Source organism: Chaetodon trifascialis, chromosome 20, assembly GCF_039877785.1.
Source record: "Chaetodon trifascialis isolate fChaTrf1 chromosome 20, fChaTrf1.hap1, whole genome shotgun sequence".
In the NCBI taxonomy this organism is placed as follows: Eukaryota; Metazoa; Chordata; class Actinopteri; order Chaetodontiformes; family Chaetodontidae; genus Chaetodon; species Chaetodon trifascialis.
The window spans coordinates 14,112,438-14,129,453 of record NC_092075.1 but is presented as its reverse complement, the minus strand read 5'-3'; the positions used below and the strand labels follow the sequence as shown (position 1 = coordinate 14,129,453).

The 17,016-nt window shown below is 45.6% G+C and overlaps 1 protein-coding gene across 1 annotated transcript in view; it reads right to left on the bottom strand.

Annotated features, from left to right (window-relative positions):
• The window catches only part of LOC139348397 (poly [ADP-ribose] polymerase tankyrase-1-like), a 77,681-nt gene that overhangs the window by 41,679 nt on the left and 18,986 nt on the right, over positions 1–17,016 (bottom strand). Inside the window, exons 5-6 of the mRNA XM_070988471.1 lie at positions 10,253–10,289; positions 6,853–6,928 (exon numbers count right to left, since the gene is read on the bottom strand). Of these exons, the coding sequence (XP_070844572.1) occupies positions 6,853–6,928; positions 10,253–10,289 (113 nt within the window). The remainder of the gene's footprint in view (positions 1–6,852; positions 6,929–10,252; positions 10,290–17,016) is intronic.

Below are 17,016 nucleotides of genomic sequence, written 5' to 3'. Positions count from 1 at the left end.
TTTTTTTTAGAAGAACTAAACGCCTCCTTTGTAGGCAAAGCTCGACATATTCATCCACCACCCTGACCTCTGCACCTTCGCTGTCTGCTTTGCCACATGTTGGGCAAACTGCTTCATGCACTGACACTGAACTTTGGTCTTGGGCATAAGTTGTGTTCTGCAGGATCGATCAATGTGAACAGAAGTCTTGGGGATATTGGGCTGAAATGTCAGGGTTCATGTGCTGCGTTCACTTGGGCTACAAATAAAAAAAAAACTGTTTCTCTTGCTCCACTTGACTCCTTTGTCAAAATATCTAAAGATAAATGTAGTAGAAACTACAAGCCAAGAGGTCAACCATCACTGACCATCATTAGTGATCCGTGTTGCCTTGTGAAGCAGGTTTTAATGCAGATCCAGAATTATTAAACACAACTAAACATTCTTTTAAACAACCGTAGGTGTTTCAAATGAGAATAATTTAGATTAACTTAAATTCTAGCACTTAATTTAATGTTTGGGAGTTGGTTAGTTTGGAGAGCTGATTCTTCCTACCTGTGGGCCTGTGGGCTCCAGCTACATACAGTGTCCTGAGATAACAACATGCCATGGGCTTAAATGAAAGCACGATGCCAAATTTGTCACTGACAAAAGTTTACTGAAACTTCTCCTTACCCTATTTGTCATCTGTCACCTGAACAGTTAACAAATGCCCCTGGATATTTTTATTCTCCGTTACAAAGGAGCAGAAGTCTAATCTCTCTCTCAGACAGGGCATCAGGTTACATTTATACACTCACTGACTCGGCAGTGAAATATCTCCTGTCAAGCAGAATTCAAAGTCACTCCTGCCACCTTGTTCATGTTTGCCTGGATTTGTAAACACGAGCGAACTTCCGCCAAGACAAGAGCCACAACGGGCTTGACTCTGATCTGCAGACTCATCAGGACCCCAGAGAACCCCAACAAATGAGAGCTTAATATTGAAGGAGAGTTTCTGGGCAAGTTGGCACATTTTCCAATACAGAGATGTCAGCGCCGGGAATGAAAAGAGCCTCATTCGGTTGTGCTGTAAAAGCTCAGGAGAAAGCCAACCTTACATGTCAGCACAGAGTGCCTGCACCTTTGCCTCTTAACAGTGCTGTCATATGAAGTCTGGAGGCCCAAAAGTGACAAAATGGAGTAAAATGTTTTCAAACTAGTGAAAAATAAAGCTGGATACATTCATAAATAATATGACTGGGAGTGACAATGGTTTTATTTTTCCTGCACAAACTGTGCTCTCTCACTCTAAAAAACAAGTTATATTGTACATTGGCAACAAAGCTGATTCTGATCAAACAGTTCATTCAGTTAATTAAAATTTTCTATTTACTCATTTGTTAATTTTATTTTAGTTTCTTTTTTCATTTTTCTAGATTCCCCACAACATTTCCTTTTTTAAACCATGTTTCCATTTCTTATTACATACCCAATGGGATGGGCGTGTCCATGCATGTCCAGAGAAATGATTGGTCCTGGTTTGTTAGTGTGTTTCAGTGCAGCAATCAGCTGACTGGAGATCAATTATTCAACTCACAAAATGTAATTATTTATACATATTCAGTCATATTTTGAACTTGTCTGATAACCATTTATTACACTCATTCAGCTCTGGGGCTCCATGGCAAACACGACATGTAATTTTAGTGACTTGACATTGTAAACTGAAATATAACATCATCTTCAAATGGCCTTGAATTACTGTCGTTCCTCTGAGGCTTTTGTTAAACTTTAATAACCACCACATTCCTGAAAAGTTCACTTTTGGAGATGCATGTATTTCACCAGGCAGGGATGAAAAAACACTGTCAGTCAGCGTGGTGCTCTCAGCAGGATAAGCTCCCATAATCAACATTTAAACAAGGCTTCAATGAAAGTCTTTTCTCTTCTCTTCTCTCTCGCGCTCTGAATCTGAATCTTAGTCTTACTCCTCAGCTGTCTGATTCTTTGATGTTCGTGCCAGCTAGGATACGAGTGGGTGCGATGATTCTCGCTGGTAAGATATAGATCCAAAATTCACAATATTCGCAAACACACCGACACACATTCGCAACAGACGGGGCTCGACGGAGTCCAGAACATGAAATGCACTCCCTGAAAAACGAACAGAGAGCTGAATTTCCAGCACGACTGCGGACAGTTGGTCCAGCTGAAGCGCGTAAGAAAGGAAAATGAAGGCGAAAGAACAAATGAGTCCGTGTGGCCTGTGTGTTTGTGTGTGTAGTCAGAAAGCAGAGGTGATTTTCCTGAGGAAGAAATCTCTCAGGAGTAAATGTGTCTGAGTGTGTGTGTGTGTGTGTGTGTGTGTGTGTGTGTGTGGGAGTAAGCGGTAGGTTTCAATAGAGGCAGCTTGATAACACTCTCCACTCAGCTGTGTTAATAATATCCCACTCTGATGGGCCCTCAATCATCAGAGTGTGCGCGGACACACACACACACACACACACACACACACACACACACACACACACAAAAGGCGGATGTTATACTGCTGTTGCCTATATAGAGCAGTGTAATACGAACAAAAAGCTCTTAGTAGAATTAGAGCTGTGGAGGGAAAACAGTTTGCCTGAAAAAGGAAAAGTCCACCACATGGTCAAAAGTATGTGGACAACCCAACATTACACCCATGTGTGATTGTTGTATGTCCTGTTTGAGAAACATGAGCATTAAGATGCTGTTATTAACAGCCTCTATTATACTAATAACTCAGATTCCTCCCTCAGTTCAAACTGAGGCGTCCAGCCCAAACCGGGAAAAAATGTTCCAGACAAGCACTATGGCATGCAGACAAGGGTGTCCACATACTTTTGGCCACATAGTCTATATCTCTCTCTTTCCCTCCTCTCTTGTGCGTATGCCGTGTACAGCCGAGCTTTTTAATTCCCCAAGAGGCATCTGCAATCAACATTTATGCTCCAGATCTGTGTGTTTGTATGTGTGGTTGGAGAGGAGAGAGCGGGGAGCCTGTGCCACTTCTAATTAAAATGAAACAGAGAAGAAGGAAGAGGAGGAGGAGGAGGAGGAGGGAGAGGGAGAGAGAGTGAAGGAAGTGCCGCTTGCCTAATTTTAAGGGAAGCATCATTATTATCAATCAATAGGATTCCGCCACGCTCTGTTTTGCCCATGATTATCATTAGTGCCCTTGCATCAATTTGTCAGTGTGTGTATGTCATCCGAGTAACTGTAATTCTTTCAAAGTTGGCATGAATTTAATCTGAAAGATGTTCTTGCGTCAACCCATTATCCGTCTCACTTTAAATCACTTCTTATGAAGTTACAGTTATCATATTTTAATCTGATCGTTTGGTGCTCTGACTCACTGCCATCCAAGGCCCACGTCTATGTTTATGTCACAATGACTGCCTCTTACTCCACATTGAGATTAGATTGCTTTCTTGCGGCATCGGCACTCCTCACGCGATCAAATATTCCCAATCATACCTCAACAACACCATTGCAATGGATCATATTTCATTAGTGGATGCAGTCAAAGGACAAGAACGTCAAGTGGGAAAGTTTTCGTTGTCCCTCGCTTTCACCTAAGGTCTGCAGCTATTAAGCAGAATTCACTCTGTAATTTCTGTTAGCGGTGGGAATGTAAATCCCCATCGCCCCATTAAATTACCCTAAGACCATAATGAGGATAAAACTGCACTGGCGTTAAAATATATTCCATCTACTGTGCACAGCCGCATTCAGCCTGAGCAATTAAAGAGCATTACAAATACAGATTGTGCAGGAGAGGTCATTTCAGAATATGTCTGGGCGCGGTTTTTATATTCTGGTCGTGGCTGCATTTATCTACTCATGAGCCATTAAATTTCAGCGTTTCTCGATGATCTCGTGTTTGTCCCTCGCATCTCCGAAGAATTTCAAATTACACGGTTTTTCCCTCGGGGTATCACTTCCTCAGCGGGCCACCTGCGCAGATAATAGCCAGAGGATGCGCTCTCACAATTATGGGTGTGATGGTGATATGATGGATACAAGCTGCAGCTGAGCATCATCAACAACACTGAAGTACCCGTAATTATAGGAAAGAGCCTCCTCAAGGCTGTTATAGCATTTACATGACAGTGACCGGGAGCAAAGAATAAAAAGCTCCCTCTGGCTCCGTGGTTGTCCCGGCAGTTGTCATAGCAACCAATGAAATACAGTGGGCTTGGTTTTCGTGACCAATTAATTAGAGCAAAATGCCTCTGACCAATGAGGTCTCTTAGAGCAAATGATCTCTCCATCATAGCTTGCTTCTACAAACCCACTTCGGACCAGCTTTATATTCAAATGGATGGAGTCTGTTCCCTATACTACATCAGTTTTAGTTCACATGATACTTGAAATGTTGGAACAGGCACTTTTCTATGCTGTCAAGGGGAACAGTTGAGTAGTAAAGCCCAGAGAGAGAGAAGTCAATAAGGACCCCAAACCTTTTTGGCCAATTGCTGCTGCAGAGTGGAGCGTCAATCTCGATCAGCTCTCAAGAGACTAGAATCACCGCCTTGCAGTCCTACCCCTCTGCCAACCAGTCAAGCTGCAGTTTACATCCACGTCTGGCCAGATTCATTTGATACATGCATGTTTTGGTGAAATGGTCGCTTTCACTATACTGATGTGAATGAGTCCAGTGGGTAATGTCCAGTGAGAAACATGTTGTCTTCGCTCAGAGTCTATTTTGACAGAGGAGTTCAGAGGACTGATAGAGAGCTTCATCACATGGAGCAACGACAATCACCTGAAGCTCAATATCAGCAGAACCAATGAGCCTGTGGTCGACTACAACGTTTCAGATATGGATGTTGCTGCAAAGAAGCTACAAACAGCAAAATATGGATGCTTCACACACATCTTCAACCCAGCAGCAGTTCCAAGGTTGAGACCAAGATTAGTGCCACCAACTCAGTATCTGACCAAATGTGATCTATGGTCGCTATCTGCCCTTCTGTTCACGACTTATGGTGTTGAATAATGGCCAGAAAAGTTGTCGCAGAACATTATGACGCCACGGTGAAGTTGACCTTTGACCTCTTCGATACAAAATGCCATCGCTTCATCATTTTATCCCGCGAGACATTTGTGTGAAAGTTTGTCATAATGAGCGTATGAAGGGATGGCCAAGACCATGTTTTGTGAGGTCACGGTGACCTTTGACCAGCCAAATCCAATCAGTTCATCCAGTCGAACATTTGTGCCAACTCTGCCTCCAGCCACAGCTGCTGCCAGCGCGCAGGCATCAAAACAGCAGCAGCCTTTATTTCTGCCAGGTTGGAAAACAGAGATACAGTGGACTACGGGGAGTGCTTCGAGAGTTCTTCGACTAAAGCTGGAAAACACACAACTGGAAAGTGGTCTTCCAGTTATTCATCCAAGGGACTAATCAGTCACAATCCAGACGCGCTGCTGTGACCCAGCAGAGCTCAAGCTCTGGCTCGGGACTCCCTGAGGACATGTGAGTGGATGCTGTGGTCGCAAAACAATCTCTGTTTAGTGATATAATGCATCATTTTTCTCTGTTGGCAGGCTGGTGTTACCTGCGCCGCCCTGCACTCCCCAATCGAAAAACACCAGAATTGACTCCCGAGTGCAAAATTAGCTGTTTAAAGTCTGACCTAATTTCCTCGTCGAGAAAGCAAAACATGCAGCTGATTACAAATAGGTGACGCACTCTGTATAACACACAGGTGACGAGCACAGGCGACTCAGACAAACTGAGCTCGTTCTGTGTTCAGCTTTGTGCATCGCTGCACCGGAAATGAACCCGCCTCCGTGAGGCCTGCATACAGGAGTTACACTATCAGACTTTTCACTTCCGCATATATGTACAATGTATTTGCACAGCCTCATACACAATGTCACGTCTCAAGTCCTGCCACGTATACAGCCTAAGTATTGTTAAATATTTATTGTTTCTAATAGCTTTTTATCTGTTTCCTTACTCCAAAAACACCTGTTTGGAACCTTCCACAGGTAAACAGGTTCATTAGTAACAGGTGATAGTATGATGACTGGGTATGAAAGGGGCATCCTGGAAAGGCTCAGTCGTTCACATGCATGGATGGAGTGAAGGTCCCCCACTTTGTGAACACACGATTGTACAAAGGATTGGAACCAACACGAGGCTGTGTGAGCAGCGGCACATCTGCACTGTTAGAGATTCAGGTCCACCTGAACTTCAGTCAGCTCTTGGCCAGAGCAATTCACTGAATCTGACAAGAGAAATATGTAAAACATGTCTTTATGTGAACCGGCTTCCTCGGTTAAAATCCTCCTCTGTAAGGTAAAGGCCTAGCCACAGGGGGTGGTGCCTTCCTGTACCGAGTCAGACTCAATTCTCTGCGCTGGAAAGTGTTACTACGAATGCAGGAATACTGCTGTCTGCTCCTCTCGCTCTCCAAAATCCATTTATCTGAAGGAAATACCGCACGTGAACCGCAGCCACTGCCAGCAGCTAAATAAGAACACCTCCACCGTCCCCATGTTCTTCACTCACCTGAAAACACTTGAATCGCACCATGTTTCTGGTAGTCTGACTGGCTTTGCCGTGCGCTGCCATTGTTCAGCACGAGTGCTAATTTATTCACTGACGGGTTCGTGTCTCCATCTAATCTAATGACCGACAGCCAAGAAAGGCTATCAACGGATTATTTGATACCACCGAGGCCCGCAGCCGCCAATAGCAGCGCTTGTTTTCTGATCAGAGAATAAAAAATAAAATCTTTCAGCACCAGTTTGATGGTTTTTGTAACCTTAATGACTTTCCTGAGGTGCAGTGCATGCCGGTGATGAGCTTGTTACTGCGTTGCCGTGTGCGGTTTGGTGCTTCGCTCTCACCTTGCGGCCGTCGCTCGCGTGGCAGTTGACGTTGAGCGGCGTAAGCAGGGCCATTAGCTTCTCCTCGTTTCCACTCCTGCGAATGCACACACGGAAATGCACACATTAGAGACAGAAAACATCCAACGCCACAGAGGATTAGCACTGTTCCTCAGCAGGAGAGCGTGGGGGAGAAAATGAGGGCGAATGAGATAAGAAGCTTGAGGCTGAAGGGAAAAGAGACATTTCTTCGGCAGAAACAGAATGACATATAGAAATGTTCAGATCGAAGTGTGTGCGTGCATGTGTGTGTGTGTGTGTGTGTTCTTGTAAAACTCATTGCAACAAGCTAAAGAAAATCTGTCAGAGAAGACCGTTTAGCCTAGCGACAGAGGAGTGAACGTTTTGTTTATGTTGTTGATGTGTGTTTCCTGGTTCCGGGGGCTCACTGCCCTGGCATTCGCTGACCACCAGGAAAGTGCTGCCAAGGCAGTGGCCCAGTCCAGCCATCATCCCCGCGACAGGCGTAAAGGAAAAAGCTGTCAGATGGAGAGAAAAGGATTATTCTCCTGCGTTTCCACTCCTCTCCCTCTCTCCTTTCCTTTTGTTTTTCCGCTGGGCCTCTCCTTCCTTCTCACACATTCACATCCTCTTTATCCCCTCACTCTCTACCCATCCAAACTGTCCACCTTTACCCTCCCGCTCACCACCCTCAGTTCCTCCTTCTCCACCTTTACCTCCACCGTTCAGCATCTTCCATTTTGTTCTCTCACTCGTTTCCTTTCCTCTGCTCAGCTCGCCACCTCCTACCGCTGGTGCCCTAACACAAGAGAGCCTTCATTTCCATGCAAACGACATCTTCGGGATTAAACGGGGATGAAGGACATGGCGTTGTATGTGTGTGTCCTTGTCTGTTTGCAGATGTATGGACAGCACGACTTAGCATCGAGACAATTAACAATGATATGAATCAAGTCAAGGGACAGAACCAGAAAAAAACCTGAAGAACGCTGGAAAACACATTATTTGCTAAACAGGAAGCTCGACCCAGCAGCAGACTGCTACCTTTGGACAGTGCCAGACTAGCAGCTAACTAGCATGTCCCAGCTTCAGATATAATGGACAGGTTTGGCAGTGGTATCAATCTTCTCATCTAACTCTTGGAAAAAAGGCAAATAAGCACATTTCCCAAAGGAAATGGTCCAGAGTGAACAGTCATGTATTAAATCTTGATTCTGCACAACTTTGTGACACTGGGGCGTTTCAAGGGTGCAATTAGTGAGAGTTTATCATCTCTTTGTCGTGAATAATCTAAAGGAAGGCCCGATCTCACATAAATGATCTACAGTGGCCCACGAGGGACAGTACTCATAACCATTCCTGAATATTTATCAATCTTTAAACGTGAAGGGAAATGAAAATTTCATTGCATTTCTCAGAATCTCTGTAAGTCTGATTGTTTCTTACATCGAGACCTGCAGCTTATCTCAAAGACTTTCAGTTCATTGGTTAAAGTTGCTCTAATCAACGCTGTTATATTATGCATGGATCAAATAACGATGTGTAACATGAAAGGTATCCCTTGAAGTAAAAACCCCACAGAGAATCGTCACCTGACTGCCATTCTCCTCAGCTCCAGTGAGCATTTTATCATATTTCGGCTCATAATTTTGTTTTTATCGCTCGCAACTTTCCTGTTTTGGTTCTCAGCAGCATTGTTTCCAGACACAGCAAGAGAAAAAGCTCTAGCAGAAAGCTCTGATGAACACACTTCAGTAACGGGGGGCTTTAAGCAGCTAAAACAGACCATTTTCCAGTCAATGCATGGAGTCACTGCATTACTCTCAGACTACACAGAACCATTTCACCAGCTCTGCTTACTATTCTTCTATACTGCTGTGCAAGGCTGCTATCTGGGCCACAAATAAAAAGGTAAAAAAATAAAGCGGAAAAACAACAACATCCCATAAGCCATGTGTGGGAGTTATCTGACCAAACACAACTCTAAAAAAGGTATAAAAAAAAAAGAAAAAGAAACTCTTCTGAAAAATGACATTGCTGATGAGCCAGTCAGTGGCTCAGCTGTGTGAGGCACACTGAGTTCACAGTTCACACTTAAACAGCCTGCTGACCCCATAATACACTGGGGTACTGCTATGCTAGGCCAGCTGCTTCCTTTTGTGTGTGTGTGTGTGTGTGTGTGTGTGTGTGTGTGTGTGTGTGTGTGTGTGTGTGTGTGTGTATGTGTGTGCCTGGGAGAGGGAGAGAGAGAGGGAGAGGGGGAGAGGAAAAGAGAGGGAGCGGGAGGCAGGCTGTTGAGGCATTGAGCGCTCAGCCACCCACACACAATCCCAAACGAAAGCTATGCCATTTCCACATGCAAGAGACGAAAACACACACACACACACACACACACACACACACACACACACACACAAGCACATTGCCCACATGCACTGCCTGCAACCATAACATGCCTCCAAAATGCACAAGTGTCCCTGGCCCACATGTGCTGAGCTCTCCGGATCTGAACCCCTGTCTAGTGTAGGAGCTGAGAGTGTGAGCGTGTGCGTGCGTGTGTGCATGTGTGCACGCGTGTGTGTGTGTGTGTGTGTGTGTGTGTGTGTGTGTGTGTGTGTGTGTGTGTGTGTGTATGGTGGTTGTGATGGAGGGAAAGAAAGGACAAGCAATAAACTGTTTGACACACAGGGAGAAAATCAACAACAGAGAAGAAGAAGAAGAAGAAGAAGAAGAAGAAGAAGAAGAAGAAGAAGAAGAAGAAGAAAAGAAGATGAAGAAATAGAGGGAGAAGAGAGTAAATGAAAGAAGTAAACAACATAGGAGGAAAGGAGAGGAGAGGAAAGGGAAGAGGAAATGAAACGAAATAGAAATGAGAAAGGAGAGGAAAGACAGGAAAGATGAGGAAATCAAGAAAACAAGGGGGATAGATGAAAGAGGAAATAACAGGAAATGAGGAACAAGAGAGATGCTGAGAGGGAGGGATAAGAGGAGGATAAGAAACAAGGACCGGAAACAAAAAACAAAAGTGGATCAGAGTGGAGAGGAAAAGGAGAGAGCAAAGGAGAAAGAAGAGGGCCAAACATGGAAACGAGAATAAAAGGGAAAGCAGACAAAAGGCTAGAAATAAGAAGATGGAACGACAAGAAAAAGTGAAAAAGGAGCAGAGCGTAGAGGGGATGAGAGGAGGGGAGCAGAGAAAGAAAGTAAGCCTGGAAACAAGAAGAGAGGCAGCCGCAGACCTGAACAGGTGAACAAGGAAGAGGAAAAAAACGAGCAGGAGAGGAAAAAAAACATGAAAGGATGCCACCAGAGCAGGAAAAAACCCCAACACACAGTAAGGCGAGAAAAGGGGAGAAGAAACTGAAATGAAAACAAAGAGCATGCAGAGTGTGGTACTCACCTCGCCGCCTCCAGCAGCTCATCCTTCTTGTATTCACCTAGATGGTTACAGAAGATCATGGTGTCAGACAACTGGCCGCGAACACACAGCAACCGCACACACACACACGTACATGATCAGAGAGAGCCACACACACACACGTAAAGACACACAGAGGAAGGGTCTAGCTATTGGGGGGAAGACACCATCTCTCCTTCTATCTCCCCTCCTTCCTCCCCCCTCCTCTTCCTTCTCTCTTTCTCTGCCATTCTCGCTCAGTGCGCACCCCTCTGGCCCCGGTTGCCGTGACGATGCGTTGCCGGCAGCGACCACAGCGCGTTCATTGTTTGGGCGGCGAGCGGCGGATTGACACGCGCTCTGCCTCTATCCCTCCGTGCGTCGGTCCATCCCTCCCTCCTTTGCCGCGTTTGTCTCCCGTCTCTCGGCCGCCGCTCGTACTGCTAACCATCTTCCCTCGTTCTCCATCATCTCTCTCTCTCTCTCGCTCCCTCTCTCCCTCCCTCCTCAGGAGGCGCAGTTACCATCAAAGAACACAACAGAAATAAACAAACCCCTCCCCCTACCTCCCTCTCTCTCCTCTCTTAGCCCTGCCCCCCCCCACATACCCCCACTCCCCGCTACTACAGTCACAACACACACCTTCCCATATGTGTCTCTTCTGCCTGGGAAACAGACGAGGGTGGGGGGAGACGGAGGCTCTCCTCCGACATGGAATCTGTAACATTCATCTGTCTGTTGATTCGTGTTGATTAACGTGAGACTAAAGAGAGATTCCAAATTGAGACAGCAGAGGTGGGAATGACTCCTGATGTTTGGTCCCTATCGTGGGTCAAGCTCCAAAAACACTACATTTCCCATGATGCAACCCTACACCATCTTCCATCAGACCACCCTCCTGCCTCCCGAATGCCCACTTCTTTCAAACATCTTCGGGTTGAAACACAGGCTTTCATCTAAGCGTTTCAGGTCTCCAGCTGAGCCTGGCGTGACTCTGATGACATAATCAGGGTCGTTTTGGTGAACTTTGGAGGGCTCCCACCAGAACCACAGAGGACGACAGAAAACTGTTTTCACAAGATGAGTAGGAGACGAGTAAACAACTTCATGTGTCCAATAGCTGGTGTATTAAGCCAGAGCGAGGGGACTTTTAGCTTAGCTCAGGTTAGCTTAGCATCCCAATATCACTAATTAACGTGTTACATCTCGTTATGGTTTCAGTGGGAGCCACATGCTGGAGCTATTTCTTTTCTGGGTTTGGTGACCTGCTCAGTGCTGGAAGGGAGGTTAATGTTATGGAAATCCTGAAATTCTGATGATAAAATATTAAACACCTCCTGTAAATCATTGCACTGGACCACGCCTATTCAGGCTGGGAGGCGGAAATGCTAATGGTCTTCTTTTTCCACGGGGCAGGTTTAGCCCGTCTCTGCTTAACATTAAAAGCTTTCCAATGGTGAACCGGTGGAAGACTTTCCAGCGGCTGTAACTTTGTTAGCAGCACTGTTCTTCAGTTCAATGTGGGCTGCACAAGAAAATATGAACATATCGGAGGCAATTTTGTCAGCAGATCAGCTTTAACTATTGCAGGGAGGAGCAGTAGAAGGAGAATAGAAAAGAAGCTACAGTGAGATGTTGGATGTAGAGGGCTTCAGGCTCCAACGTGACATCAAGGTAAACAATGCATTTTACAGAAAATCACACCATGAAGTGCGACCCAGTGAGATTACCATTGCAGCTTCTACTGAAAACTGACTTCAGGGCTTATTCCCACATAAAAATCAATATGCAAAATTGCTATCGCACATTTATGTAACAAAGTTCATCTCAGAGAGGGGCTGGAGGGAAAGAGAGGGGTACAAAATTGAAATAGGAAATACAAAAAAAAAAATACAAAAAAACTCTAAGATGGAGAGGTAAATGTGATACAGATAAATGGAAAGAGGATGAGGAGGACGGGCCGCGTGTGCACGCCGCAGACGGAGGGTTGGGGTGGGGTGAGGAGTGAAGAAGAAAGGTTACAGAGAAGGGAAAAGGGGGAGGAGGGAGGAACAAAGGATTTGTAGATGAAAGAGAGAAGGGATGATTAGGGATCTGGAAACTGACATGCATGGATTTGACACAGTATAATTGGTGTTAGGGAGGCTAAGGCAGAACAGGCAGAGGAAGAAGAGGGGGGGCGGGGGAGAGGGGCCGAGATAGAAAAATATGAATACAACGAGAGAAGAGAAAAATGTACAGCCAGAGATCAAGACACTAAATTAGCTGTTATAGTTCTGAGGCAGATTTTGTGCTTTCCATTCCACACCTGACAGCCACGGCCCTCACAGCTGTCTGGATCAGACCATCATCATCATCATCAGAATCATTAGTATCAGCACGATTGAAGCGCAGCACACACAGCCGCTTGTTTGTTAAGCTAGTTTTCATTTGATTACATCTTTTCAGTTTTCCAAAATTCACACAAATGTGAGACTGTTTTTCCTCCCAGAGAAAGTGGGAAAGAGTGCCTCATATCTGAAGCATTAAACATTCGTCACACTTCAGTCTTCATGCAAACTAAAGCGGTCAACACTTTGAACTCGGCTGCTTTAAAATCAAGCTTTTAAGCTTTTTGATATCTGCTATAGCAAGAGTGGGGAAGTCATCAAGCTCTCTGAGTAGCAACGGGTTTCAAAGCACCAACAACAACAACAAACAACAAAAAAACAACTTTAAGTGATTTCACTCCCACAAGTTTCACCCTTCAAACGCGCATTTTACATCAAAACACTCAGCTACGCCTCCTTCCACCTGAAGTCTAAGAATCTACGGAGCAGAGTCATGACTGATGACAGGAAGGGAGTGAGTCTCTCAATTCAATTAGAGTGCAGCTAATACCTGAACAGTGTCTGTGGCATTATGCTCAGCTGAGTCTGCTGTCATGCACCGCATGCACGCGAAGGAATAGAAATGAATTGCAGGCGAAACGAGATAGGCGCGGCCAGAGTTTGCTTTCAATATCATTAATGCTCTGAGAGCTAAAGTGATGGTGACTCAGCAGTTTTAATTAGTCTCTCACAGACGCGCACACACACACACACACAAAGCAAGGACAAGCCAGACTATGCCTCCCATACTTTAGGCACCACATCAAAACATAATCATGAAACATTTTTCCTTTGTAGGGATTATCCTTTTTTCCCTCACTTAAAAAACATTTGCAATCAAGAAAGAGATTCCACCACCAGGGGTCGCCAAAGACGCAAATCTGCAACTTGCATGAAAACAGTAAACAAGGTGAAAACGCCTTTTATCATTTCCTTGTGACCATACTGAAACTGTCACATCTTCGAGCATATCCCCATCCCCCGGCTGTGCGGTGGCTAGCTCGCTAACGTGGCTAAGGGCTGGTGATGACAACAACAGCACAGAGGATGCGAAGAGGAGGAACTTGGCTTCATCCCAGCTGCTTCTTTTAAGTGAGACGGGGTCAGAACATGCCTGCTCGCTCACGGTAAGTGATACTGAGTCACAGAGTCAGCGAAGCACTTCAGATGTCATATATTAATAGGATAAATCAAATATTGATGGCAACACTGGCAGCAGATACCTGTGGTTGGCTGCATCCACACATTCAAAGCGGCCAATTTCAGGCAGCTTTGTGTTGTAAGACAGAGGAGGATGTATGCATTTAAGTATGTATGAATGTATCTGAGCCTGACAGGGTGTGTGTGTGTGTGTGTGTGTGTGTGTGTGTGTGTGTGTGTGTGTGTGTGTGTGTGTGTGTGTGTGTGTGTGTGTGTGTGTGTGTGTGTGTGTGTGTGTGTCTGCAATACTGCTGACTCCAAACAGAAGAGACAAGGACAGGTTAAAGCTCGGGACAGGATAGCTGCCTCCTGAATGATGATATTATGTGTGTTTGTGTGTGCGTGAGGGAGTGTAATTGTGTGTGTGTAGGTGTGTGCATGCGACACCAGCAGTCACTGTTTGAATTCCAAATGTTGCATACATGAAAGCATGTATGCGTCTGTGTGCTTGCGCGAGCACGAGTGTGATTCCGGGGTCATGCACAGGTGAGCACAAGTCAATGTCACACTCTTATATATATCTTGACCATGCAGCAAGGGCCTCGCGTGCTCTGTGAGGGTGGATGTGTGTTCCGAGTGGTTGTACAAGCACAGATGATGCTGACTGATGCTGACTGGACCATGAGTCGCCTCGGTGCCCAGCTGGTGCCCTGCTGTGTGCGCGTGTGTGTCCGTGTTGGTGTGAGTGTTTAAATCAAATATCATTTATTGTAGAAGCAGTTTATCCGCTCTTATACAACAACTGGCTTTGAGTCGGGTGTTGAGCGATCCACTTATAACCCCAGCAAGGTCGCAACTGCTGAGGCTGGAAGTGGATCTGTGCGCCCTGAGACCAATCAGAAAGGGGCAGTAAATAAATAAATAAACGGGGGAAGTGAGCGGAAATTGTAAAAGATGGTGTTTTGGGCCCGTTACTGGCTGGCTCAGCTTACTTCACACATCCTCGCCACTTACACCGTGTGATTAATTGCTTCACACGGTGCACCAAAGAGGAGCGCTCAGGATTAACTGTGGTCTTTTGGGCCACCTGCCCCGCCCTCTCCCAGTGTGCGGAGTTTTGCAAAGGCAAGAATGGGTTTTTGTCGGCGCGTGCCTGAACCAGAGGAAGGACCGTTTGTAATTCATCATGACGCAATACGAGCGTCTGTCTGTGACCTTGATCCGGCACAGCCAAATGAGTCACTATAACCTGCTACAATTACAATTCACTGTGGGTGTAGCCAGAGGTGAGCGGAGGTGCGCTTCTTCTGAATGATTATTTCTTTTGTTTTCAATATGTCAACCCACCAAAATGTGAGTGTGACACTAAATGAGACAGTGATGTTGTTGATGTTCATGAAAGCAGAAGTTGCTGAACAAAGAGATGTTTGATGTTCGAAATTACACCAGCTGAGCAAAATAAAAGCACTGTTGTTGTCATTGCTGTCATGAGCGACAACAGTTAGCGAGACACAATTAGGTTTATAGACAACAACAACTTCCTCTTTAGTAAAAAACTTCAGATTTGAAACTTTTCTTTCTTGAATACCGCGAGAAACACCTCCCCTGAGAAGCTTTCCTGGACGACAATAAAAAATAAATGAGTGCTGATCCGTGATGGTATCAGGAAATGAGTTAGCGCGCCTGTAAAAGAGCCACAACACATCAGCACGGGTTCCCCTTCACTGTTCGTTAAACAGATACAAAAGGACAGGAAGGAGGTCGAAGCGCCCACTCCCCCTCTCGAGAGCAAAGCTATAAACAACAAACATGGAAGACAACAAAGTGAGCTGCGGACAAATGAGTATGGATAAGATTAGATCATATTGCAGCTGTCCTGAGCGCGGCACGCGCATGGGAGTCACGCAACGGCGAAGGAGCGACGCAGACGGCTCATTCCTCGGCATCTGATCCTCAGAGGTCCGCCGAGCTGCTCCGCAGAGTGACTCACGACAGATAATGACAAGAGCTTATTCTGATGTTCGATGGATATGTTGTAACTTCAGTCGGTTATGCTTTAGCAGGGCGTGCTTTCTATCATTTATAGTTATTCAATATTTTAATGACTTTTCTCCCTTTTAAACAGATAAGTAATCTCGTCGAGAGCACTTCTCACATTTTTGAAGTGTAAAATTGGTTGTTTCCTGAGGATGGAAAGCTTCATTTAGTCATTCTGTATTCCTCGGTGATTCATAAAGAATCACTTGCGGACGCGTAAAGCATTTCACAATTCCTGCAAGGCAAGCCAGTCTGCTTGATTTCACTAAAATCTCTTTCCCAAGTTTTTCTCGTTTTTGCATTTTTAGACGACCAACACACGTTTAATATGCCCACGTCAAGCAAGAGTTCGCCTCGTCCTTTGGTACACATTCAATTCATCCAAACTTTCCAGTTTTCCAGACAATTTCCACGTCTGGGAGACGTGGATTAGTCCGTGCTTCTCTTTCCTTTACTTCTGCTGAGTTCATTAACCAAATTCTGTCAGTCTACTCTTGCGGAGTGGCCAACTGCCCTCACCGGCTCACTCAGCGTTGTGCTGCTGTGCGGCCGTGTGGAAAACTAGGCAATTTCAGCTGCAGGAAAATTGCCCCAATGGGGTGAGGGAACCTTGGTTGTGCATCTCACACACACACATACACACACACACATACACACACACACACACACACACACACACACACACACACACACACACACACACACACACACACACACACACACTAATACTAAAAAAGCCCAACACTTTGTTTTGCTTCTCTTGCAGGGTCATTTTGGAAATGGGGCTGGTGCTCATTTATCACTGGGGACCGATCGAACAGCAGTCATCCTGGTAATCAATGAGCATGTCACTGATAAGAGGAAGAAAGCTACACGGTTGGCCTCGCAGCCGCAGGAATCCGCACTTTCTCTCTGCCTCACGCGCACACACACGGGCACACAAAGGTGCACGCAGGTGCGAGATTGCCTTTGCCCCCGCTGCATTAGCAGGACGAAGCCTTCAGAGCAGCTACAGCGGCTCTTTGTCTTCATGATGAGGCTGCTAACATGCACCCCGCTCAGAGCAGCCCTCTCTTCCAGTTTCTTTGCATTCGCTTGACGTCGGATCGGTTCATCGCCGCCCGCCACCCAGGCCAGTGAGCATCGTCATCTTCACCCGTTTCACTTGCACCATCCTTCCTTTCAATTCCCGATCTCGTTCCCTTCGTCTGCATTCATCCA